Here is a 27,101-nt window from a genome sequence, read left to right as displayed (position 1 = left end):
AAATTTATGAGGGAAAAAGGATACTGAATGAGGAAAAAGAAATTTACATTGCAAATATGATAAATTTCCTTTCTTTTTCTTTTTTATTGATTTGGTTGATTTTTCTCTCAAATTTAAAATGAATTTCAATTCTTATTAGTTTCTCTTTGAAGCTTTGCAATTTTCTATTGTTCTCTCTATAGGGTTTGAAAATGGAAGAAAGGGGAACAGAATGAGATTCTTTGGAGGCAGAAGAAAACATAATAACGTCAGAAAGTTAACCTTTGTTTCTTTTTCTAATAATATATGCACCCTTTTTTCTTGTTTTTTTTTTTTTTTTTTAATAAAACTACAAGTCGTTTTTCTTTTTCGTTTCTTCAACTCTTTCTTAATTAGAGTACTTTTTCCTTTTAATTCGTTGCACACTATAAGTGAGCCACACGCGCAAACAGACAGTTAAAAAAGGGTGTACAGTCAACAAATTTATAATTTTAAAGAATTAAAATGTAGAATGCAAAGTATGGGGCTTAATGTTAACATAGGGCTTAAATAGGCGTTTTTGCCTAAACCCTTCGCTTCAAAGCTTAAACTCCGGTACGACCGAAACTGCATCGACGGAAGCCCAATCCGGGAAAAAAAATTCAGAGCAAGCAAGCAAGAACAATCAGATATTGATAGAGAGAATGAGGGAAATTTGTTTGATTCGACGAATTTTTGATCGCCGTGGTGGAATCAATATCTGTTCAATTCGTTCATTCTCACGTCTCTATGAATCCCCAATTTCAACACCCATCATTGTCTCATCACCACCCAATTCTTCCATTCCTTTGAAATCATCGTTCTGCGATGTTTCCTCCATTCCTGCCACTACAAGACTTCACTTATCAAACCCTTCTCTGCAATTTCAAAGAACTCTTTGCTCGTCCCCAGGTACTTCTATTTTCATATTTTTATAATGGGTTGTTCTTCTGATTGAGATTTATGTCTTGCACTGTCTTAAATGAGATGAAGGAATGAGACATTTTGACCTTGACTTTTTATGAATTTTTTTGACTGAAATACTTTCAGGTTCATCCAATATTATACTTATCAAGTCAGAAGAAGAGTTCAATGGCTCAATGAAAAATATTCAAGGTATACTCCCTTTCGTATATAGCTTATTGTTTTGCAACTTTTTGATTTTTTTACTGATTCAGTGCATAAGACTAGTTGTTGCTTACAATTTTCTTGTTTTCTTAATATTCATTGCAACAGAGAAGTCTCTTCCAGCAATATTCTATTTCACTGCTGCATGGTGTGGACCCTGTAAGTTGGTCGCTTATTGCTGTACTTTCCTACATTTCCTATTTATTGGAGATTGTTATCAATGGGAATGGGATGTTCCTGATTAATTTATGCTATGGAACATCCATCTTGTGCAGGCAAGTTTATATCTCCTATACTTGCAGAGCTAAGTGAGAAATACCCTCATGTTACAACTTATAAGATTGACATTGACCAGGTATGAAGCACATATGATGTGATGATTTATGTTCTATTGATTTGTGAATATTAAAGTCAAAAGAAACCACTAAAAATGTCTTTATTTCTGAGATTCATATATTTATTCTAGGATGCCTGTTTCATGAATTATGATGTTCCTTTCATAATGGACTGTTTCCTGGGAAGCAGCAATATAATATATCTAGTTTTTGCATATGGGATCACTTGTTCTAAATTTCTTTAGAGAGAAGTGTAATGTAAAGTCTCTTTGGTTTATTTTCCAGAATTGTTTTGGAGAAATGATCTAGTCTATTCACAGATTTTACCTCATCAATTTGCTACTGGTTTCAAATCGGAAATGGTGGAACATGTCTTATTGAGTTATTGTAATGAAATTGTCAAATCAGTGTCATGAAGTATACATGTTATGCTGATGCAAATTAGTATGTGAGAACTAATAGTCATTTTGGTGTTATAACTGTTGCGTGAATGTGCCAACACTATTCACAGTTGCTTTTAAAAATTTATTTAATTTTTTTATTTGACTCTTCTGTTAATGAATTATTGAAGCACACATTTTTCTAGCTTGCAAAAGATGCCTTTTCTAAGGGAAAAAAAGCATTTCAGGAAAAAATAAAAAAGAAGAAGATTGAATCAGTACTGAGGAACCTAAAGCTGCAAGAAACTGAAATATGCTGATAGGAAAGAAAGGTTGTGGGGTGTTCCAAAGTTCTAACTCGTCAAATGTGTCGTCATTCATCTGATAGAAACCTAAGCTTCTCGTGTTTCAATCTTATGAGAGAGAGTCTTTAGCATGCATAAAGACCGAAATTTTTGTCTTATAGATTGGTGTTCTTAGCATTGCATAGAGTTTCAGTCCTTAAGAAGCAATAAGGGAGAATCTTCACTATACAGTTTTGATTGGTGGCCTTTTCTTAAAATGATTTATTATTTTTTTTTTTTTTTGTTTTTTTGAGAGAGAGAGAGCTCTTTCGCACTTGTTAGGAGTCCCACATCTAAAAGAAACATCAAGTCTAAAGGGGTTTATGAGGATGAATGGCCAACTAACTAATTAGTTCTAAATTTTTAGTAATGGTGGATCCAAGCCCAACCCAAGTAAGTCCAATCTTCATACTTCGTGGACTCTTGCCTCTAGCCCATTTATTCACCTACACCATTCAATTCAAAATTGTGAAATGGCATCAGAACATGTCAGGGCCCAGTTTTAGTTTCAGTTCAGTTTCAAGTTCAATTTCTCGGTGTTGACGCTACATTTCATTTCAGTTTTAGGTTTCAGGGGAGGATTTCAAGTTTCAAGTGTCAACCTAATGTCCCAGTTGCCACTTGAGGAGGAGTTTTAAAGAGTTCCACATCTAAAAGAAACATCAAGTTTAAAGAGGTTTATAATTGTCAAGGGCCAACTAACTAATTGGTTAGTTCTAACCTTTTAGCAATGGTTGATCCAAGCCCAAGTAAGCCCACTCTTCATACTTCATGGACTCTTGCTTGTAGTCCATTCATTCACTTCCACCATTCAATTCAAAATTGTAATAGCACTCATGGAGACAAAAACTGTTGTTTGTAGAAATTGGAGCAGTAGGGTAGAATCTAAACTATTCAATTTTTGTTGATTGCCTTGCCCTTCAACATAATTTCTGCTATTATATTCCAAATTTTCATGTAGTCTAAAGCCAAGGAAGCAACATAATGCAGTTCGGGGAACAAAAAGAGTAGCTAGTTGGCTACAGTATCACAATTCATAAGCATTAGTGCTATGCTACACTGCTGTAATGCTGCTTTATCATTTAAGATTACTGCCATGGTACTTTATACAATAAATCCTCTTAGCATACCTGCTCTAATCTTACGTCAAAATGTATTAATGAGAACAATGACACTTGTATACTGTGGAATAGCTCTTTGATTGGGGTGAATGAGAATTGTACTTCTGATTTTTGAGATATTATGAGGATTGAACTAAACATCAATTTGTCCAAGTTATGGACTACTTGTTTGCCTGAGACAATCCTGATCATAAATAGGTGTGCCTTGGGGACAACACAAGTTTTTTAAGATTAGGTTAGAAATGTTGAACAACGTGAACTGAAAAATGAAAATAAATAAAGATTAGTAACAGATTGGAAGAAAAAATGAAGAAATTTAATGATTGTTTTATAGAGTTTTTTTTTATTTATTATTTATTTTTTATTTTTATAAATTTTAATTATACCCTTATTTTCCCTGTAACTATTGTTGCATTCAGTGATACTGGTACATGTGGAATTTTAAGTTCCAGATTAATGAAAATGCTAGATTCTCTTTTATTGTCATAGTCTGATAGATACAAAGATACCTGTCAATTTTAAGAGTAAAAATTTTTTTTTTAATGATATTATAAGTTGCCATGCGTTGAAAAATGGCTGGAACTAATGTATTTAATTTTTCTGCAGGATGGCCTTGGAAGCTTATTGAGTAGATTATATATTACTGCTGTGGTAAGCTTATTTTCTTTTTCTGCTTTTTTTTATGCTGTTATTCAACTTTTAGCCTTGGGAAGCAAAGCAACAAACATTATATTTGTATAATTTATTTTTTAAATTTGAAAGGACTACAGTGACTTGGAATCCAATGGTTGCAGATCCAGTGAAATAAGAATAGCTACTTCATAAAACAGTGCAGAATTTCAAGACTATTTGTGCAGTTGCCTTTGAACCCTACTTTTTTTAGGGCCAATACTGGATAGTTAGCTTGTCAATTTGCTCTTAAACTGATTGGTATCTTTATTATTTGTCTTGTTGCTCTTTATCTTGCACTATTAGATGCTAGTTGACAAATATTTTTAAACGATGAACATCAATTTTAAGTCTTCAGGCTTTGCCCTTTATTTTCTTCACATATCAAGTTTAAAAAATCCTCCATGATCCTATTATGAAAAGGGGTAAGATTCTTCACGTACTGCCAGACAAATGAGGGTTTCACTGGAGATGATAATTCCCTGATTTCATATGATTCCTCTAGATGACTTGATTAAATGGGCTTACAAGTTGTTTGTGGGCTTTGAGACTCGAAAGCATGAATTGGGTTGGGTTTAGGCAGAAAGCTGTTGCATCCTAAAGTTGTTTTGTTGTATTTATGGGTTAATAGGATACTCAGGGATTGCTATATGTGCTTGCATGCATGTATTGACTATTGTGTGCCTAAAGCTGTGATATTGAATTTATAAGATTGAAAGATATCCTGACAGATCTAATTTTCTTAGAACGGCGATAACAACAATTAAGGCTTAATCCTGAACTAGTCAATTTTTGTTTAAAATCAATTTCACATCAATAGTAAAAAATTGTGTATCTTTCAATGCTACTTCCATCCACATCATTTTAGGTCTCTTCCTTTTCCTTTTCACTCTTTTCACAACCAACTTATCACACTTCCCTATTGGAGCATTTGATACTCTACGTTGGACATGGCCATTACATTTTAATCGATGGTCTCAATATCCCCAATGTGTGTTATATGCACTTTTTAGCGAATATGGACATTCCTAATCTTATCCATCATCATGTGACTAGATATCTATCTTAATAGTCACATTTCTACCACACTCATTTTGTGGGTATGTTGTGCCTTAGGTGTCCAACATTTACTCCTATACAATATAGCTAGCTTAATCACAATTCTATAGAACTTACCTTTCACTTTGTCAGGGATCATATGGGTGTGTCATGGTCACCAGATTCATTCACCTTTTATGGATACTGCAATATGGGTTGTGTGTTCTAATTCGCGGAATGTTTGCGTCCCAAATCGCTAAGAGAATAGATCTCAGACGTTAAAATTGGGGTTCTAGCAAGAAAGTAAAGGAGGAAAGAAAAAAAGGAGAAGACAGAGAAGGGTAGACATAGGTGAATAAATCAGCAGCCATATGCACGAGAAGAGAAAGTAGCAGCAGAAGTAGTGATGCAATGAGAAGAAATAAAAATCACGGGCTGGTGCAAGAGAAAGAAGAAAGGGCGTTAGAGACAAAATGGGGCTCTTGTAACTTTTTCCTTTCTGTCGCTATGTGAAAGATTGGTCTTTCCGCTTTTAATTCCTCTTTTAATGGGTAGGTAGGACTTTGGATTTTGAGAAAGTTTTAATATATAATAAATATTGTTGACTAATTTTTTATTTCAAAGGGAAGGGTGTTTAGAAAATATAAATATTAGTAATTACTAATTAAATTTTTAAATATTTAAAATTATATTATTTTAATAATTAATCATAATAATAAAATATTTTTAAATTTTGAATGGATAATATCTGTATTAATGTAAAAATATTATATTAATTACTTATTTTTATTAAATTAATATTTTTCATTTTTATTAAATTAATATTTTTCATTTTTTATAAACACACTAGCTAAGTAAATTTTTTTTAAAAAGTTGTATAAATATAATTTACATATTAAACAATATAATGTGCATACTACGAACTGAATTAGCGTAGTACGAACTCAATTGGGGTACTAACTAAGCCTACTCCCTACGCATGTTATATTTCATAAAGTACCATATCGCATATCTTATATCCGTACCATGACTCGAGAATACCACAATCCTGGTAACTATGGGTCGCATAGCACACCCATTGCACTTCTCCATTTTATCCATCTTGATCTGATCATATGAGTTGCATCCTCATTTATTACTTCATTCTTCTGGATGATAGATCCTACATACTTGAATTGATTACATTTTGGCACCAAAACTCGATCCAATTGAATCTCACCTCCATTCCTTCAATGAGAGCTAAACTCACAATATATGTATTTTGTCTTACTTCTATTTTGCTTAAAACTCTTACTCTCAAGAGTCCTTCTCTACAATTTCAACTTTTGGATAACTCCACTAGTTTTATCCACTAAGAAAACATCATACGCAAATCGCATGCACCATGGAACATTATCTTGAATATGATTGGTTAGCTCATCCATAATTAAGGTAAACATATATGGACTCAAAATTGATCCCTGATGTAAACCCATTATTATGGGGAACTCGTCCATATGTCCTCTTATTGTTCTTACACTTGTGAGTGCTCTATCATATATTTCCTTAATAACATTTATATATTTGATATAAATTCCTTTCTTTTCCAGCTCCACCAAAGAACTTCCTTTGTTACTCTATTATATGTTTTTTCTAGGTCAATAAATACTGCGTGGTGATCCTACTTCCTCTCCATATAAGTTTCAATTAATATTTTTGATAGGAAGATAGACTTTGTTGTAGATCTATTAGACATAAAGCCAAAATGGTTCTTTGATATCTTAGTAGTGTCCCTAAGACTATGTGAAATCACTCTTTTTTATAGTTTCATCATGTGACTCATCAATTTAATGCCATGATAGTTTATACAGTTTTGGATGCCTCCTTTGTCCTTAAAGATAGGAACCAAAGTGTTAATCCTCCACTCATTTGGCATTTTTCTAGATTTTACTATGCCATTAAATAGTATGGATTCCAAGCTACTCAAACCTCACCAAGGCACTTCCATACTTTTATAGGGATGCCATTTGGGCCATAGGCTCTCCTATCTTTTTATTCTCCATGCCTCTTTAACTTCAACAAATCTGATTTGATGAGAACATTAAGGTATGTAAAGTCATCCTCATGACTTGAACAACTAATCAAACAAGCATTTTCATCTCTCTTTGATCTTATTATGCCCTGACAAAACTTGTTGATTATCATTTTTAATGCACTTTACATGATTTAGATATCTATCCCTCTTTTCCTTTAGTGTGCTAGCTTGTATGTCTCTTTCTCTCACTCCTATGTCCACAAGTTTTGATACAAATTGGCTAGAGATTTACCATGAACTTCTCTAACCACTTTCTTATCTCGACACCTTACCAATATTTCTCAAAGGCCTCTCCATCTTTTGTCTTTGGTAACTTTCTGTACAATTCTATTTTAATCTTAATCGCTTGTTGGATGTCATAACTCCACCCATTGAGACTTTTGTGGGCATGGTCCTTTACGCCTAGTATATCCATTGCTAATTTTTTAATGCAGCTTGCTATTGCTCTCTATGAGGTATCAATGTTATCTTCTAAATTTTATATACCTTCTATCAATAGCTTTTGCTTAAAAGCTTGGTTTGTGCCTTTTAAGTTCTACCATTGAGTTTTAGATTGCATAAATCTATTTTCTTTGTTCATCACATTTAAAACCATTAGAATGTGTTGAGTAATTAGAGCCTCACCAGGGATAAGTTTGTAATTTTAATATAGAGATAGAGCTTTGTCCCCTCTTCTAGTGAGAAAGAAATCTTTATGGGTATGGTTACCTCTACTCTTAAAGGTAATCAAGTGTGACCCCTTTTTTAGAAAATGGTGTTTGCCAAAATCAGATTACAAGCTGAAGCAAATCTAGAATGGTCTTTCCTCCTCATTTCTACTCTGATATTCAAAACCCCATGCATCTGTTCAAAATGGTCATTGCTACTACCCATATATCTATTCGAATCTCCCCCAACAAAAATCTTGTAATAATTGGGAATCCCTTAAACTGATGCATCCATATGTTTCTAAAACTTGCTTTTAGCTTTGTCATCTAGACCTACTTGAGGTGTATATGCGCTGATAATGATAATAATAGTCTCCTTTTCCAACACTAATTTCAATAACGTTCTATCATCAATTCTCTTCATGCTCACCACCTTATTTTTGAGTCCAGATTTTAATATGATTACTAATTTTTGTTCTTCTCAACCTTTGAGTATCACAACTTATTATCTGTGTTACCAATCTCTCTAGTCTTTTCCCCCGTCCATTTAGTATTTTTTTTTTTTGAAGACAAGTGATGTCAATCCTTCTCCTTTTCATAGTATTTACAAGCTATATTCCAACTACCTATGCAAACCTTATTCTCTTGGACATGCTTCTTTACCCACACTTGTCTGTTATGATGTGGCAGTGCTAACTTCCAACTCTTGCTTATTTTGCTCTACATCTGAGAGCCGATGTGGCAGTACTAACTTCTTTATCCACATTGGTCCATGATGTGGGAACCCTTGCCTATGCTTTGATACACTTAGGTGGCAATGTGCTGAAACCTATTTCTCATTTAATGCTACATCTGGGTGCCGATGTAGCTCGTATCACATTTGAATCAAAAGGATATATACTCATGAGAATTTACTGAGTTTCATGTTAGTCGTCAACCTACCGCATGTCAGACTTGCTCCTATAAAAAACTATTGAACTTTGCAGGCTTAATAATTGCATCACACAACTGAAAAGAAAAAGCACAAATTGCTCGATCTTTACCGTTTGAAAAAATTTATGATAATTCTTTTTTAGTGTAGGTGTTTGCAGACCCAAATAGTAATCCTCAACATAGGACTTGCATTCCATGTGAAATTTGGAAATAGAATCCTTTGTTTGACTCCTTTATTGACTGGGTTTATAACACATCAAAACAAAAATAACATTAAGACCCATAAAACTAGCACCCAGAATTAACAAAATTTCAGTACTCCCGCTGAATTCTGTAACAATTTGTCAATCCAATTCCTATATGGAATCCCCCATTCCACCCTCTCACCAAATTAAAGCCTGAGGTTGATCAAGTTCCATTTTTGTTTCTTCTATAGATTTTGAACTGATTTCTATCAAGTGAGATGAATCTATGTGTCTTTGGGAAATGGAGTTATTATTTCTTACCACAATGCTGCAATGAAGGACGCCTACCTCTTCAGAATAGCTAGGATGGGCTTTCTGTTACCCTACCATACACAAACCCAACAAATTGCTATCGCCAAGCTTCATAATTGTATCTTCTGGCCTTTTTTTCTCATTTTTGGCCACATATTCCAAAATCTGGCAGATTTTATTTTTCTAATGAAGAGAAGGCAGCAATTGGTAAAATTGATTTAACATGTGATTGATAACTACATATATAACTAAAATTGTGATATAAAATTTGTTTTCATCCAAGATATTATTTTAAGCATGAACAATTAGGAAAATTGTGTTTCATAATAGTTTTTGAGAATCTTAAATGTGTGATTTTATACTTTTTATTATTATTATTATTATTATTATTATTATTATTATTATTATTATTATCTCAAATAATATGTATTATGTTATTTGCAAACTTGTGGTAGATATTTAACTAACTAGCATAATAAGTTGTTTTTTTACTGATATTTGTGCTTCGGAAGGATAGTGATTGCCCTAGTTCTTCTGTACAATTTTATTTATGTCATCTTTCTTGTTTTATGCAATTTGATTATGCTTTTGTGATAGGTTTTGGTGGTGCCTACAATTGCTAATTTATATGAATGAATTGGTTTTCCTCATTTAGCTGTTAATTCACTATTTAGTTGATTGTTTAATATTGTAGAAAGAGATGATTCTTATTGATTTCAATTAATCTGTACATGGGTATATATATACAATTGATTCCTATAATTGTGTTCTACTAATTAGGAAGAAATCCTAAATAAGAAATCCTAAATAGGAATACAGAATACAGAATATACAGAGAAATAATATAGTGATTGACTTTCCATAACATAGTGATTGACTTTCCATAACACTCCCCCTCAAGTTGGAGCATAGATGCTAATTATGCCCAACTTGTTACAAATGTAGTCAACCCTAGCTCCATTCAGAGCTTTTGTGAAAATATCTCCTAACTGCTCTCCAATTTTGATGTGTCCTGTTGAGATGATCTGTTGTTGAATCTTTTCACGAATAAAGTGACAATCAATCTCAATATGTTTGGTCCGCTCATGAAACACCGGATTAGAAGCAATATGAAGAGCAGCTTGATTATCACACCACAATTTCGCAAGCAGGGAGGTCTTAAAACCTGTCTCATCTAGTAATTGAAGTATCCACATTACCTCACATACTGATTGTGCCATGGCTCTGTATTCGGATTCAGCACTAGATCGAGAAACTACACTCTGCTTCTTGCTTTTCCAAGACACCAAATTTCCTTCAATAAAACGCAATATCCAGTAGTTGACCTCCTGTCAACCTTAGATCTAGCCCAGTCGGCATCTGAAAAACATTCAACATTCAAATGTCCATGATTACCATATAGCAAACCTCTTCCTAGAGCGCCCTTCAGATAACACAAGATTTGTTCCAAGGCTTCCCAATGAGCAACAGTTGGGGAAGACATAAACTGACTTACCACACTAACGGCATAAGCAATGTCAGGACGAGTGACTGTAAGGTAGTTCAATTTTCCTACCAATCTCCTGTATCTCTCTGGATCTTCAAACAACTCACTATCCCCTGCTAACAGTTGTAAAGTTGGAGTCATTGGTGCGCTACAAGGCTTAGCACCTAATTTTCTTGTCTCTGTCAATAGATCGAGGACATATTTTCTTTGAGACAAGATAATACCCTTCTTACTTCTCATAACTTCGATACCCAAGAAATACTTTAACGATCCCAAGTCTTTGGTCTGAAACTGAGTTTGGAGGAAGGTTTTAAGAGATGAAATACCTGCGGAGTCACTCCCAGTGATGACAATGTCATCCACATAGACTACCAAGAGAATTAGACCAGCCTCAGATTGCCTATAAAATACTGAGTGATTACACTTACTCTTTTGCATACCAAATTCCTGTACTGTTTCACTGAATCTCCCAAACCATGCTCTAGGACTTTGTTTCAAGCCATAAAGAGACTTCCGAAGCCTACAAACTTTACCCAATTCCCCCTGAGCAACAAACCCAGGTGGTTGCTCCATATACACCTCCTCCTGAAGATCACCATGAAGGAAAGCATTCTTGATATCCAATTGATGCAGGGGCCAATCATATGTAGCTGCTAAAGAGATAAACAAGCGAATAGAAGTAAGTTTAGCTACAGGAGAAAAAGTATCAGAGTAATCAACCCCATATGTCTGAGCATATCCTTTTGCTACAAGGCGTGCTTTTAACCTAGCCACAGAACTATCAGGATTTACCTTTACTGCAAATACCCATTTGTAACCAATAGCTTTCTTACCAGTGGGCAAAGGTAATAGTTCCCATGTACCATTAGCATCTAAAGCCTCCATTTCCTCTTTCATAGCATCACACCAGCCAGGATGAGACAATGTCTCATCAACAGTATTAGGGATAGAAACAGAGTCTAAAGAAGTAACAAAACACCGAGAACAAGAAGACAATTGATTATAAGAAATAAAAGAAGAGATAGGGTAAGTACATGAACGTTTACCTTTACGAAAAGCAATGGGTAAGTCTAGATCAGAATCATGGTCAGTATGAGGTACAGGATCTCCCAACGAAGTAGCTGGTGGAGGATCTGAGTCAGGAATCTCCAATCTCCTGGAATAAACATGAACAACGGGAGGTCGAGTAGGTCTAGAGACAAAAGGAACAGGCTGTGGGAGAGGACTAAACATTGGTTGGACAGTATATATTAAGAGATCATCCTCCTCCCCCTGACTCTCATACACAGATGATTGAGGAAAAAATGGAGTGGACTAAAAAAATGTGACATCTGCAGAAACAAGATAACAATTAAGAGTAGGAGAGAAACAACGGTACCCTTTTTGGAGCCGGGAGTACCCAAGGAAGACACATTTGAGAGATTTTGGATCCAATTTAGTAACCTGTGGACGAACATCACGCACAAAACAGGTACAACAAAAAATACGGGGTTCAATAGGGAACAAAGATTTTGTAGGAAATAAAGTAGTATAATGAATTTCCCCATTAAGGACAGAAGACGGCATACGATTGATAAAAAAATATGCCATAGAAACTGCATCCGTCCAAAAGTGTTTAGGTACTTTCATCTGAAAAAGAAGAGCACGAGTTACCTCAAGAAGATGACGATTTTTTCTTTCGGCCACGCCATTTTGGGATGGCGTATCCACACAGGAAGACTGATGAAGAATGCCATTTTGTGTCATATAAGGCTGAAATTGTGCTGAAAAGTATTCTTTTGCATTGTCACTTCTTAATATGTGTACAGAAATATTAAATTGAGTTTTGATTTCATTACAAAAGGCACAAAAGATAGAAAACAACTCAGAACGATTCTTCATTAAATATAACCAGGTAACACGAGAGTAATTATCAACAAAAGTAACAAAATAACGAAATTCAGTTTTAGATGTAACAGAACGAGGACCCCAAACATCAGAATGAACTAACTCGAAAGGGGATGAAGCCCATTTATTGACTCTAGACACAGAAGTCAAACGATGATGTTTTGCAAACTGATACGACTCACATTCTAGTACTGATAAAGACTGAAATTGAGGACACAGCTTCTTCATGGTAGACAAAGAAGGATGACCAAATCTACAATGAGTTTCAAGAGGTGTTAAGGTACTAGAGCAGACAAGCGACCGCGGTACATGATTTTCCAGAATGTAGAGACCACTTGACTCACGTCCTCTACCAATAATCTGCTTCGTCGTAAGATCCTGAAACAAACACTGGTCAGGAAAAAATGAAACATAACAATTTAAGTTACGAGTAAGTTTACTAATAGAAAGTAGATTAAAGAGAATTTTGGTAGACACAAAACAGAAGACAAAGAAATTGACGAAGTCGGGTTCGCAGTTCCAGAACCCATGACACAAGAAGTAGAACCATCAGCTAAAGTAACAGTAGAGGAAGTGAGATTAGACTGAAAAGCAGATAGAAGACTAGAATTATCTGTCATGTGATCTGTCGCACTAGAATCAATAACCCATTTGGATGAAGAAGACACAAGGCATGTAGTGGATTTACCTAACTCAGCGATCGCGATGTGGAACCGCAGCTTTAGAGATGCACGACATCGGAAAATTGTGCAAAATCCTCTACAGATACCAAAATAGTTTTCTCAGAGGAAGATACTGTAGAATTCTCTGCTGCTATATTTGCCATCTGTGATCGCTGATTTTTCCTCTGAAGTTATGGACAATTATATTTTGTATGGCCAGGCTCATGGCAATAGTAACAAATGACTCCTCTTGAGTCCTGATTAGAACTAGTCTCTCCATTACGTTGATTACTTCTGTTGCCTGTAATTCCTCCTCTACTTCCTCTTCTATTACTCTGTTGTCTATTTGGATTATGGCTAATAAGAGCACTACTGGCAGGCTGTGAAGATTGAGTACTCTCTGTACGAAGGACCCGTGTGAATGTTTCATGCAAAGAGGAAATCTCAGGACTGGAGAGAATCTGAGATTTAGCAGTCTCATACTCTGAAGGAAGGCCTGCAAGAAAACTCATAACAGCCAGTTGCTCATGTTGGGCCTGCTGAACTTTCACATTAGGACTAAAAGGCAACAATACATTAAGTTCCTCATATACCAGTTTAAAATCCATAAAATAAGCCGTGAGAGACTTATCCTCTTTCTCAGCACGGTTACAAACATCATAAATACAGGATATATTTCCTTTACAAGAATACAGAAAATCTAAGTAATCCATCAATTCCTTAACAAATTCACAGTGATTAATTAAACTAATTACCTCACTATGAATTGAGTTCCGAAGCTGCAAAAACAAACGAGCATCCTCCCTTAGTCAAGTTTGTCGTGTATCATCAGTGGGTGGATCTTTAGTAAGGTGATCATCCTTATCAATGCTACGCAAATAGACCCTAACAGTCTTACTCCACTCCAGGTAATTCGAACTATTAAGTTTGTGTTCCGTGATCTTAGTCATCACCGGAATCACATCAGAAATAACATTCTTATTGTCTGCTATTTGTTGAGACAAAGAAAACTAACCAAAACGCTAATCCAAAGTGCTTATAGCAGCAAAATAACCCAAAATCACAAATCAAGCAAATACCGAAATAGGATCTGAGAGCCAAACCTCAGAAGTCCTTTAATGGTATACTGGATCAGGCAACAGCACACAGTGGTGGAATGAGGGGGTTGAGGCGACGCCGGCGATGTTGATCGGGGTTGAAACGGCCGGTCGGCGGCCAAGGTCTCTCCTGAGCTGGGTAGTGAGAACAAATAGTCACCCTAGATTGATGACCTGCTCTGATACCATGTAGAAAGAGATGATTCTCATTGATTTCAATTAATCTGTACATGGGTATATATATACAATTGATTCCTATAATTGTGTTCTACTAATTAGGAAGAAATCCTAAATAAGAAATCCTAAATAGGAATACAGAATACAGAATATACAGAGAAATAATATAGTGATTGACTTTCCATAACATAGTGATTGACTTTCCATAACAAATATTTATATTATAATTGCTTTGTCCAGACATGCATAGTATTTTTATCATTAGAGGAATGCAAACAAGATAAAAGTTTTTTTCTGATGTGTACCATATTCTTCTCCAGCCAACTCTTCATTTCTTTGAAAATGGCAAAAACGCGGCTGAAATTGTTGGTGCAGATGTTGGACGCTTGAAGGACACAATGGAAGAACTCTATGGGTAATCTTAACTAGTCTCCCCTTTTAATTTGTCTGTGCTTTTGCTTGTGTTTGTTGTGTACATTAGTACCCGTTGTAGGGGATGTGCTTATTCTAATTTGGCTTTATTTTTTTGCTTTTTTGTCATCACAAAACAAACCAATTTAACATAGAATCCAGACTGGACCAATCTTTTATGATACAGTTTGTTTCAGTTAGATTCACAGTTGATGTTAAAAAATATACATTTTACATACAAAAGTGTAGAAAATAGCATTATAAATACATTTTCATTTATTATCAGGAAAAATATATTCTATTTCTCTAATATATCTTTTTTATGTATAATATATATACAAACAATTAGAGAAAATTACCCAAAAAAAAACCTGAACTTTTAAAATTTTTGCAATTCTACCTTGAACTAAGAAAATTACCAATTAAACCTTAAACTATTAAGGATTGCACAATTCCACCTTGAACTAAAAAAAATTACCAATTGAATTATGCACTATTGAAAATTACACAATTACACCTTAATCATATGAACTATTAAAAACCATGAAAGAATCATAAACAAAAACAATTATATTTACCTCCTAAGCTCTACATGGGAAAAATATACGTCTTGGTTTCTCAATTGTCCATGATGTATATAATGCAGCTCTCACCCCATGTTTGCAAAAGCCAATTGCTTTAGATGTCACTTCTTAACTTTGAGCAGGGGAGACATTATCTATAGACATGGAAGACATTTTTTTTTTTTTTTTTGAGGTTTGAATTAAATAAGGGATGAAGAAGGTTGGTTGGAGAAGCAGTCGATATGCAACAACAGAAGAAGAATGAAAGGGAGGAAGAAAGCTATTGATTTTGGGGACGGGGAGTTAAAAATCGAGAGCTGATTTTAATTGGCTATTTTTTTAGTTTGCACAATCCTCAATATTTCAAGGTTTAGTTGGCAAATTTATTTATTTATTTATTTTTATTTATTTTTATTTTTTTTAGTTCAGGGTAGAATTGCACAATCTTCATTAGTTCAAGGTTTAATTAGTAATTTTCTTTTAATTTAGGGTAGCATTGCAAATTTTTTGAAAGTTCAGTGTTTTTTTTTTTATTAATTTCCCCAAACTATGGCAAAAAGACGAAGTAAACTAATTATTTTAATGAATTATTTTGATATTATTATAAAGCTTATAATAGAATTATGGAAGTTAATAATAATAATAATAATAATAATAATAATAATAATAATAATAATAATAATAATAATAATAATAATGTTTTACGTAATGTTATTATTTTAGTTAAAAATTATATTAAAGACATATGATTATTTGTTTTTTAAGTTAAAAAGATTAAATATATATTGTTAATGAATTTAATAATATTTAAACTTTGTTATTAATTTTATTTATTGCAAATTTAAAATAGAAAACTACAATAAATTAAATAAGTATAAACTAAAAGTATTTATTTTATGTTTAGCTTTTTATCATTTCTCCTATGTTTTATAAAATTATATAGGAGAATATATGAATTGAGAAGAAACATAATTAAATTTATTTACTTAAAAAATAAAATTATAAAATTATATTTTATTATAAAATTAATAAATCTCACTTTCTTCTATTCACTTAATTTATTTATTCTCTATTTCTTTGAATTGTGTTTCCAATAATATATTCCTAATTCTATAGAAAAATTCTTGCAAAACCTTTTCATATAATAAGTTTTAATTTTATAATAATAATTTTTATGTTAACTAATGCAGCCTCAATGCACAAAAAATTCATTAGTTTTAAGTTATTGAAAAAGATTAATATAATCAAATTTATTTTATTTAAAATAAAAGAACAAAGTTCAAATGAATATAATATCATAAACCAATTTACACACAATATTGTTTCATCATTTTGACCCTTAAATAGCATTTTTCATCAATTTATACTTTCTAAATGCTTATTATTATATTAAATTGTTATCCTATTTTATTTAAGTTAATAATTAAATTAATTACAACATATAATTTTTCGTCAAATTTAATATATTTAAAGATATAAACTCAACTCAACTAAGCCTTAATCCAAAAAATTTGGGGTCAGGTATATGGATTCTCTTTCTCCACTCTAAACGATTTTGGGTTAAATCTTCGGAAATGTGTAATGCTTCTAGGTCATGTTGTACTACTCTCTTCCAAGTCAGTTTAGGTCTACCCATTCTTTTCTTTCTATCCTCTAACCTAATGTGCTCTACTTGTCTAACTGGAGCTTCTGTATCTCTCAACTTATCCTCAATTGGATCCACTCCTACCTTTTCTCTAATACTCTCGTTACTAAATTTATCTAGTCTAGTATGGCCACTCATCCACCTTAACATTCTCATCTCTGCAACTCTTGTTTTAGACACATGCGACTTCTTCAGTGCTCAACACTCACTACCATAAAACATGGCCGGTCGTATGGCTGTACGGTAAAATTTTCCTTTCAACTTATTGAGAATCTTGTGATCACATAAAACTCCCGTGGCACGTGTTCACTTCAATCATCCGGCTTTAATCCTATGACTAACATCCTCCTCATATTCCCCATCTACTTGAAGGACTGAGCCGAGATATTTAAAGTGATTACTTTGGGACAGTACCACTCCATCCATACTAACTCCTTCCCTATCACCGGTTCAGCCTTCATTGAACTTGCAATGCATGTATTCTGTTTTCGTTCTACTTAACTTAAAGCCCTTTGACTCTAGAGTACTTCTCCAAAGTTCTAGCTTTCTATTGACTCTTTCTCGCGTCTCATCTATCAGAACTATATTATCCGCAAACATCATGCACCAAGGGATACTCTCTTGTATATGTTTCGTCAATTCATCTAAAACTACTATAAAAAGGTAAGTGCTTAAAGATGAACTTTAGTGTAATCCAACTGAGATGGGAAAATCTCTTATCCCTTTCCTCTGTGCGCACAATAGTAGTTGCTTCTTCATGCATATCTTTCAACACTTGCATATACCTAATAGATACCCTCTTTTGTTCTAACACTCTCCATAAAACATTTATTGGAACACTATCATAAGCTTTCTCCAAATCGATAAAAACCATGTGTAGATCTTTCTTCATATCTCTATATTTCTCCATCAAGCTTCTAATGAGAAAGATCGCTTCCATAGTTGAACGATCGGGCATGAAGCCATATTGATTGGGAGAGATAGAAGTATCATGACATAGTTGATGTTCCACAACTCTCTCCTACAACTTCATAGTATGGCTTATGAGTTTAATTCCCTTATAGTTTGAGCAACTCTGTATGTCTCCGTTATTTTTAAAAATAGGTACTAAAATACTTCTCCTCCATTTATCAGGTATTTTCTTTGAGTTTAGAATCTTATTAAACGATTTAGTTAACCATGCCACTTCCATATCTCCCAAACACTTCCACACTTCAATTGGTATTCCATCGGGTCCACAAGCTTTACCCACTTTCTTTCTCTTAAGTGCTTCATTTTCTTCTAAAGATCTAATCCTTATAGTATAATTCACATTCTTTTCTATTGCTTTGTAGTCTATATTCACGTTATTACTATTTTGACTATTATTAAAGAAATCATCAAAATAATTTCTCCATTTTTCTTTAATGTCCTCATCTTTTAATAATATTTTTCCTTCTTTATCCTTAATGCATTTAACTTGATTGAGATCAGTGTTATTAAGGCGAAAGGCGACATTAAGGCGATAGAGTACTCTATGGCCTTAGGCGAGAGGCGAGGCGAGGGCCTTTTTGAAGTAAGGCGCCATAACCTTAATTGCTTAAATTATATATATATATATATATATATATATATATATATATATATATATATTCATCTTGATAAGTAAAAAAGCATATTAAAAAGAAAAAAAAATTAACAATAATAAGAAGTAAAAAGTAAACTAATTAACAATAAATTAATAATATCCATATAAATTATACAATTACTTACTAAGAACAAAAAGAAAATAATCAAATTAACAATAAATTAATAATACTCATATAAGATAAACAACTAATATCTAATTAATAAGAAAAAAGTAAAATTAATCAAACTAAAACTAATTAATAAGAATAACAAGTAAAAGGTAAACTAATTAATAACAAATTAACAATACCCATATAAATTAAACAATTAATTAACAATAATAAAAAGTAAAAAAATCAAATTAATAATAAATTAATAATACCTATATAAAATAAATAATTAGTTAATAATTAATATCTAATTAACAAGGCAAAAAGTAAAACTAATCAAATTAACAAGAATAACAAATAAAAATTAAACTAATTACCAACAAATTAACAATACCCATGTTAATTAATCAACCAATTAAACAAGAATACAAAGTAAAATAATTAATTTAGCAATACCCATAAAATTTAAATAATTAATTAATAAGAATAAAAAATAAAATAATTAAATTAACAATAAATAAATAAATAATAATAACTAATTAATAATAAGGAGGGGAGGGGGGAAAAAATAAAATAAAAAGGGACTGCTGAAAGAAGAAGGGGAGGAGACGGAAAAAAAAAAAAGAAAAATAAAAAACAGGTGGTCTACGTAGCAGGGAAAACAGAATAAGTGGAGAGGGAGAAAGCCAAGAAAAAAAAGACGTGAGAGAGAGAGAGATCGGAGAGAGGAAAGAAGAAGAAGACGACGTGAGAGGGAGAGATTGGAGAGAGGAAAGAAGAAGACGTGAGAGAGAGAGATCGGAGAGGAAAGAAGAAGAAGAAGAAGAAGAGAGAGAGAGGGCGTACCTGTTGGTACTGTTGTCTCTGTCACGAGCGTGAGGTTGAGGGAGAGAGCGGGGCTGCTGTCTTCACGGTGCGGCTCTTTTGTTGGCATCAGGTGAGTGGTAGGTTTATTAGTTTTTTCATCAAAAAAAAAAAAAAAAAAAAACCTTACCGTTGCTTTGATGAGGCGTCGCCTCTCGCCTCGCCGGCTTGAGGCGTCGCCTCTCCAAAGCCCAGCCAGGCATTCCAGTCGAGGTAACAGAAGGGCGCCTCGCGTCGCCTGGGGCCTCGCCTGGGCGCCTCACTCGCCTTTAATAACACTGATTGAGATCTTGAAATTTCTTTTATGTCCTCTTTGCTAATCAATCTATAAATATCTTTCTCCTCTTCTTTAGTTCTAAGTTTCTCATATAACTTTTTAAAGACCTGCGCTCTTGCTTGACTAACTACCTTTTTTTTCCTCTTTCTTTGCTATCTTGTACTGTTCATATACTTCATTATTATCACACTTAGGTAATTTCTCATACCATTCTCTCATTCTTTTCACTGCATTTTGTACTTTCTCATTCTACCATCATCTCTCTTTTGAAGTTGGTCTATGTCCTCTAGACTCTCGAAGTACTTTTCTAGTTACTTCTCTAATCTTTGATGCCATATGTATCCACATACTATTAGCCTCTATATCCAGCTTTTATGCTTTGGACTCAAGAAGCTCATTTTTGAACTTCACTTGCTTTACTCCTTTGAACTCCCACCACTTTGTTCGAGCTACACTATTTCTTCTAATCTTACTTGAATTGTTCCTAAACTTGACATCCAAGACCACTAACCGATGTTGACTTATTAAAGCCTCTCCCGGAATGATCTTGCAATCCTTGCATAAAACTCTATTTGTCTTCCTGGTTAAGAGAGTTAATTTGACTTCTATGTTGCCTATTTTTAAAAGTCACTAAATGTGACTCTTTTTATAAAGTAGGTATTTGCTAGTATTAGGTTGTATGCCATAGCAAAATTCATGATGCTTTTTCTCTCCTCATTTCGACTGCCAAAACCAAAACCTCCATGAACATTCTCATAACCTTGCCTATCACTTCCTACATGTCCATTCAAATCTTCATCGATGAAAACTGTAGAAAGAGATGATTCTCCTTAATTTTAATTAATCTGTACATGGGTATATATATACAATTGATTCCTATAATTGTGTTCTACTAATTAGGAATGAATCCTAAATAGGAATACAGAATACAGAATATACAGAGAAATAATATAGTGATTGACTTTCCATAACACTCTCCCTCAAGTTGGAGCATAGATGTTAATCATGCCCAACTTGTTACAAATGTAGTCAATCCTAGCTCCATTCAACGCTTTTGTGAAAATATCTCCTAACTGCTCTCCAGTTTTGATGTGTCCTGTTGTTGAATATTTTCACGAACAAAATGACAATCAATCTCAATATGTTTGGTCCGTTCATGAAACACCGGATTAGAAGCAATATGGAGAGTCTTGATTATCACACCACAATTTCGCAGGCAGGGAGGTCTTAAAACCTGTCTCATCTAGAAATTGAAGTATCCACATTACCTCACATACTAATTGTGCCATGGCTCTGTATTCGGATTTTAGTATTAGATCGAGAAACTACACTCTGCTTCTTGCTTCTCCAAGATACCAAATTTCCTCAAACAAAAATGCAATATCCAGTAGTTGACCTCCTGTCAACCTTAGATCCAGCCCAGTCGGCATCTGAAAAACATTCAACATTCAAATGCTCATGATTACCATATAACAAACCTCTTCCTGGAGCGCCCTTCAGATAACACAAGATTTGTCCCAAGGCTTCCCAATGAGTAACAGTTGGGGAAGACATAAACTGACTTACCACACTAACGACATAAGCAATATCAGGACGAGTGACTGTAAGGTAGTTCAATTTTCCTACCAATCTCTTGTATCTCTCTAGATCTTTCAAACAACTCACTATCCTCTGCTAACAGTTGTAAATTTGAAGTCATTGGTGCACTACAAGGCTTAGCACCTAATTTTCCTGTCTCTGTCAATAGATCGAGGACATATTTTTTTTGAGACGAGAAAATACCCTTCTTGCTTCTCATAACTTCAATACCCAAGAAATACTTTAACAATTCCAATTCTTTGGTCTGAAACTGGGTTTGGAGGAAGGTTTTTAGAGATGAAATACCTGCAGAGTCACTTCCAGTGATGACAATGTCATCCACATAGACTACCAGGAGAATTAGACCAGCCTCAGATTGCCTATAAAATACTGAGTGATCACACTTACTCTTTTGCATACCAAATTTCTGTACTGCTTCACTGAATCTCCCAAACCAGGCCCTAGGACTTTGTTTCAAGTCATAAAGAGACTTCCGAAGCCTACAAACTTTACCCAACTCCCTCTGAGCAACAAAATCAGGTGGTTGCTCCATATACACCTCCTCCTGAAGATCACCATGAAGGAAAGCATTCTTGATTTCCAATTGGTGCGGGGGCCAATTATATGTCGCTACTAAAGGGATAAACAAGCGAACAGAAGTAAGTTTAGTTACAGGAGAAAAAGTGTCAGAGTAATCAACCCCATATGTCTGAGTATATCCTTTTGCTACAAGGCGTGCTTTTAACCTAGTCACGGAACCATCAAGATTTACCTTTACTGTAAATACCCATTTGCAGCCAATAGCTTTCTTACCAGTAGGCAAAGGCAACAGTTTTTATGTACCATTAGCATTTAAAGCCTCCATTTCTTCTTTCATAGCAGCACACTAGCCAGGATATAGTGCCTCACCAACAGTATTAGGGATAAGAACAGAGTCTAAAGAAGTAACAAAACACTGAGAACAAGAAGACAATTGATTATAAGAAACAAAAGAAGAGATAGGGTAAGTACATGAACGTTTACTTTTACAAAGAGCAATGGGTAAGTCTAGATCAGAATCATGATCAGTATGAGGTACAGGATCTCCCAATGAAGTAGCTAATGGAGGATCTGAGTCAGGAATCTCCAATCTCCTGGAATAAATATGAACAACGGGTGTTCGAGTAGGTCTAGAGACAGAAGGAACAGGCTGTGGGAGAGGACTAGACATTGGTTGGACAGTATATATTAAGAGATCATCCTCCTCCTCCTGACTCTCATACACAGATGATTAAGAAAAAAATTGAGTGGACTCAAAAAATGTGACATCTGCAGAAACAAAATAAAAATTAAGAGTATGAGAGAAACAACGGTACCCTTTTTGGAGCTGGGAGTACCCAAGGAAGACACATTTGAGAGACGTTGGATCCAATTTAGTAACCTATGGATGAACATCACGCACAAAATAGGTACAACAAAAAATACGGGTTCAACAGGGAACAAAGATTTTGTAGGAAACAAAGCAATATAAGGAACATCCCCATTAAGGACAGAAGACGGCATACGATTGATAAAAAAATATGTCGTAAAAACTGCATCCGCCCAAAAGTGTTTAGGAACTTTCATATGAAAAAGAAGAGCACGAGTTACCTCAAGAAGATGTCAATTTTTTCTTTCGGCCACACCATTTTGGGATGGGGTATCCACACAGGAAGACTGATGAAGAATGCCATTTTTGTGTCATATAAGACTGAAATTGTGCTGAAAAGTATTCTTTGGCATTGTCACTTCTTAATATGCGCACAGAAATATTAAATTGAGTTTTAATTTCATTACAAAAGATAGAAAACAACTCAGAACGATTCTTCATTAAATATAACCTGGTAACACAAGAGTAATCATCAACAAAAGTAACAAAATAACGAAATCCAGTTTTAGAAGTAACAGAACGACGACCCCAAATATCAGAATGAATTAACTTAAAAGGGGATGAAGCCCGTTTATTGACTCTAGACACAGAAGGCAAACGATGATGTTTTGCAAACTGACACGACTCACATTCTAGTACTGATAAAGGTTGAAACTGAGGACACAGCTTCTTCATGGTAGACAAAGAAGGATGGCCCAATCTATAATGAGCTTCAACAGGTGTTAAGGTACTGGAGCAAACAAGCGACCGCGGTATATGATTTTCTAGAATGTAGAGACTACCTGACTCACGTCCTCTGTCAATAATCTGCTTCGTCGTAAGATCCTGATACAGACACTAATAAGGAAAAAAGGAAACAGAACAATTTAAGGTATGAGTAAGTTTACAAACAGAAAGTAGATTAAAAGAGAATTTTGGTAGACACAAAACAGATGACAAAGAAATTGACGAAGTTGGATTCGCAGTTCTAGAACCCACGACACAAGAAGTAGAACCATTAGCTAAAGTAACAGTAGAAGAAGTGAGATTAGACTGAAAAGGAGATAAAAGACTAGAATTACCTATCATGTAATCTGTCGCACTAGAATCAATAACCCATTTGGATGAGGAAGACACAAGGCATGTAGTGGATTTACCTAACTCAGCGATCGCAGTGACAAGGGAACTGGTAGGCTTTAGAGATGCCTGATACTGGGAAAACTGTGCAAAATCCTCTGCAGATACCAAAACTGTTTTCTCAGAGGAAGATACTGTAGAATCCTCTGCTGTCATATTTGCCATTTGTGATCGCTGATTTTCCTCTGAAGTTGCGGAAAATTATATTTTGTACCGTCAAGCTCATAGCAATAATAACAAATGACTCCTCTTGAGTCCTGATTAGAACTAGCCTCTCCATTACGCTGATTACTTTTGTTGCTTGTAATTTCTCCTCTACTTCTTTTTCTATTACCCTGTTGTCCATTTGGATTACGGCTAATAAGAGCACTACTGGCAGGCTGTGAAGATAGGGTGCTCTCTGTATAAAAGACCCGTGTGAACGTTTCATGCAAAGAGGAAATCTCAGAATTGGAGAGAATATGAGATTTAGCAATCTCATGCTCTGAAGGAAGGCCTACAAGAAAACTCATAACAGCCAGTTGCTCCCGTTGGGCCTGCTGAACTTTCACATCAGGACTAAAAGGCAACAATACATTAACTTCCTCATATACCTGTTTAAAATCCATAAAATAAGCTGTGAGAGACTTATCCTCTTTCTCAGCATGGTAGAATGTCTTACAAACATCATAAATACAGGAGATATTCCATTTACCAGAATACAAAAAATCTAAGTAATCCATCAATTTCTTAACAAATTCACAGTGATTAATTAAACTAATTACCTCACTATGAATCAAGTTTCGAAGCTGCAAAAACAGACGCCAAGTTTGTCGTGTATCATCAGTAGGTGGATCTTTAGTAAGGTGATCATCCTTATCAATGCTACGCAAATAGACCCTAACAGTCTTACTCCCCTCCAGGTAATTCGAACTATTAAGTTTGTGTTCCGTGATCTTAGTTATCACCGAAATCACATCAGAAATAACATTCTTATTGTCTGCCATTTGTTGAGACAAAGAAAACTAACCAAAAAGCTAATCTTCTTACAGCAGCAAAATAACCCAAAATCACAAATCAAGCAAATACCAAAATAGGATCTGAAAGCCAAACCTTAGAAGTCCTTTAATGGTGTACTGGATCAGGCAACAGCACACAATGGTGGAATGAGGGGGTTGAGGCAACGCTGGCGATGTTGATCGGAGTTGAAACGGCCGGTCGGTGGCCAAGGTCTCTCCTGAGCTGGGTGGTGAGAATAAATAGTCACCCTAGATAGATGACCTGCTCTGATACCATGTAGAACGAGATGATTCCCCTTAATTTCAATTAATCTGTACATGTATATATATATACAATTGATTCCTATAATTGTGTTCTACTAATTAGGAATAAATCTTAAATAAGAAATCCTAAATAGGAATACAGAATATACAGAGAAATAATATAGTGATTGACTTTTCATAACAAAAACATTCTTTTCGTTCGGCATGCTTTGTATTAGATCATTCATATCTTCTCAAAATTTTTGTTTACTCTCACTATCTAGTCTTATTTGTGGGGTATAAGCACTAACTATATTTATTGTTTCTCCTTCTAATACTAGCTTTACTAGTATAATTCTATCTCCTACTCTTTTACTGAATGAATTGAACTCTAGCAATTTTAATCTTTCCAAACATGAGAATTGATCAAATTGAATTTAATTGAATTGAATGGTTTCTTTATTAGGCTTTCCAAAAACACCCATTAGTAAGCCTTATAGTTTGGTCTGTCTCAATAAATAATCAAACCAATTATTATCTCAAAGCATGCTAAACTATAAGTTACAGTCTTGTTTTAATATGATTTATGTTTCAAATAATACGCATCCTTATTCTTTGAAGTTAAGCTTTATATATTCATCAGTAACATGTTATATGCTCTATTCGATTTCCTTGCACGTATGAGTCATATGACCAATTATGTTTAACTTTGTCTCTGGGTTTTAGATTCATCTGTAACAGAATACAATTGGCATGCATCATATGTTGTCATGTAATACTATTAATACATTCTGCCTCGTTGAACCTACAACTGTTGAGTGTAGACATCATTGGCTTTGTCTGAGTCACAACTCACAACTTCCTAAATGCACTATTCAAACAATTTTAATTTTGAATCATTATATTTCTTCTGTTTAATGCTGGTTCTGACTTCTTGATCGCATCAAATGTTCTAACTAGTAGGCTTCATCTGAACAAATCATGAACTTGGTGAAAATATAGTCCTTGAATTCTTATTGTGGTTGTGCGGATATGGTGCGTCACTAATGTTTTCTTGAAATACTATTTTCTTGCATAGTCGTTTGGATGCTGATTCAGCAAAGCTTATACACATTGCAATTATATGTGCCATGTGAATCATTTTCCTATGTTTTACTAATATTGTTATTTTAATGTGACGAAACTCTGCTAGTGTTTTGTGATGGCTTTGGTTAGGCTTTCATTTGGGTTTGAAATGCTTGCGAGGAATAATACTATTTAGCTTAGTGATTTTCTTATTGTTTTATTTTACAGGAAGGACTAAGTGAAGATTATTTTGAAGGGAGATTAATGGCATCAAGAGTTTGTAATCCTCTTAAAGTGATGGAATGACAGTGGGTTAGCTTTTCAGTTTCTTTGGAAATGTTAGTTTATTTTGTAAGTCGAAAAGATTTTTGTCTAATACGCATCAGTGGATTTTCCGCAAATGGGGATTTGTTTAGTTGTAGTCTTCATTTCAAAGCCATCAAGAAATGTGCAGGGAAAGCAAACGAAGGCAGAAAGTATTAGAAATTTCAATTCTCATATGGAGAAGATAAAATAGGAGCTGTTTATGAGACAAAAATACCTGAATGAGACATCCCAAGGTGTATCAGTGCCAACTATACTTCTATTTTGTTAATACCGTTCCGCTTGTGACAACATTTTATCAGGATGTTCCAAGTGTTCGTCTAGACCCGTCGTTTTTGTAAAATGGAAAATGTTTTTCATGGAAATTGTTTTATAAGAAAATGTTTTCCATGAAATTTCTATGAAAATATTTTTCATTA

At 34.2% G+C, this 27,101-nt stretch overlaps 1 protein-coding gene across 2 annotated transcripts; it reads left to right on the top strand.

The window, feature by feature from the left end:
- Nucleotides 1-471: 471 nt before the first annotated feature.
- Nucleotides 472-27,101, top strand: LOC110636617 (thioredoxin O2, mitochondrial). 2 transcript variants are annotated; one of them, XM_021786407.2, is made up of 7 exons: nt 473-909; nt 1,048-1,113; nt 1,234-1,284; nt 1,401-1,480; nt 3,912-3,956; nt 14,793-14,887; nt 26,587-27,101. In XM_021786407.2, exons 1-7 carry the CDS (start codon nt 663-665, stop codon nt 26,594-26,596), a joined length of 594 nt encoding a protein of 197 aa, XP_021642099.1. In that variant the 5' UTR covers nt 473-662; the 3' UTR covers nt 26,597-27,101. The 2 variants fall into 2 exon arrangements, with proteins under 2 accessions (XP_021642108.1, XP_021642099.1); XM_021786416.2 differs by lacking the exon at nt 14,793-14,887 and having other exon boundaries at nt 472-909.

Source organism: Hevea brasiliensis, chromosome 4 (genome assembly GCF_030052815.1).
Source record: "Hevea brasiliensis isolate MT/VB/25A 57/8 chromosome 4, ASM3005281v1, whole genome shotgun sequence".
Lineage (NCBI taxonomy): Eukaryota > Viridiplantae > Streptophyta > Magnoliopsida > Malpighiales > Euphorbiaceae > Hevea > Hevea brasiliensis.
Note: the sequence above shows the minus strand (reverse complement) of the source record. Positions and strands in the feature narration are given on the sequence as shown.

Bases quoted from the DNA above. Each gene is read 5' to 3' on its own strand.
- LOC110636617 (XM_021786407.2), top strand. From the start codon at position 663: ATGAGGGAAATTTGTTTGATTCGACGAATTTTTGATCGCCGTGGTGGA. The intron at 1,114-1,233 runs GTATACTCCCTT...TCATTGCAACAG, and splicing joins CTCAATGAAAAATATTCAAG to AGAAGTCTCTTCCAGCAATA. The intron at 1,285-1,400 runs GTAAGTTGGTCG...CATCTTGTGCAG, and splicing joins TGCTGCATGGTGTGGACCCT to GCAAGTTTATATCTCCTATA.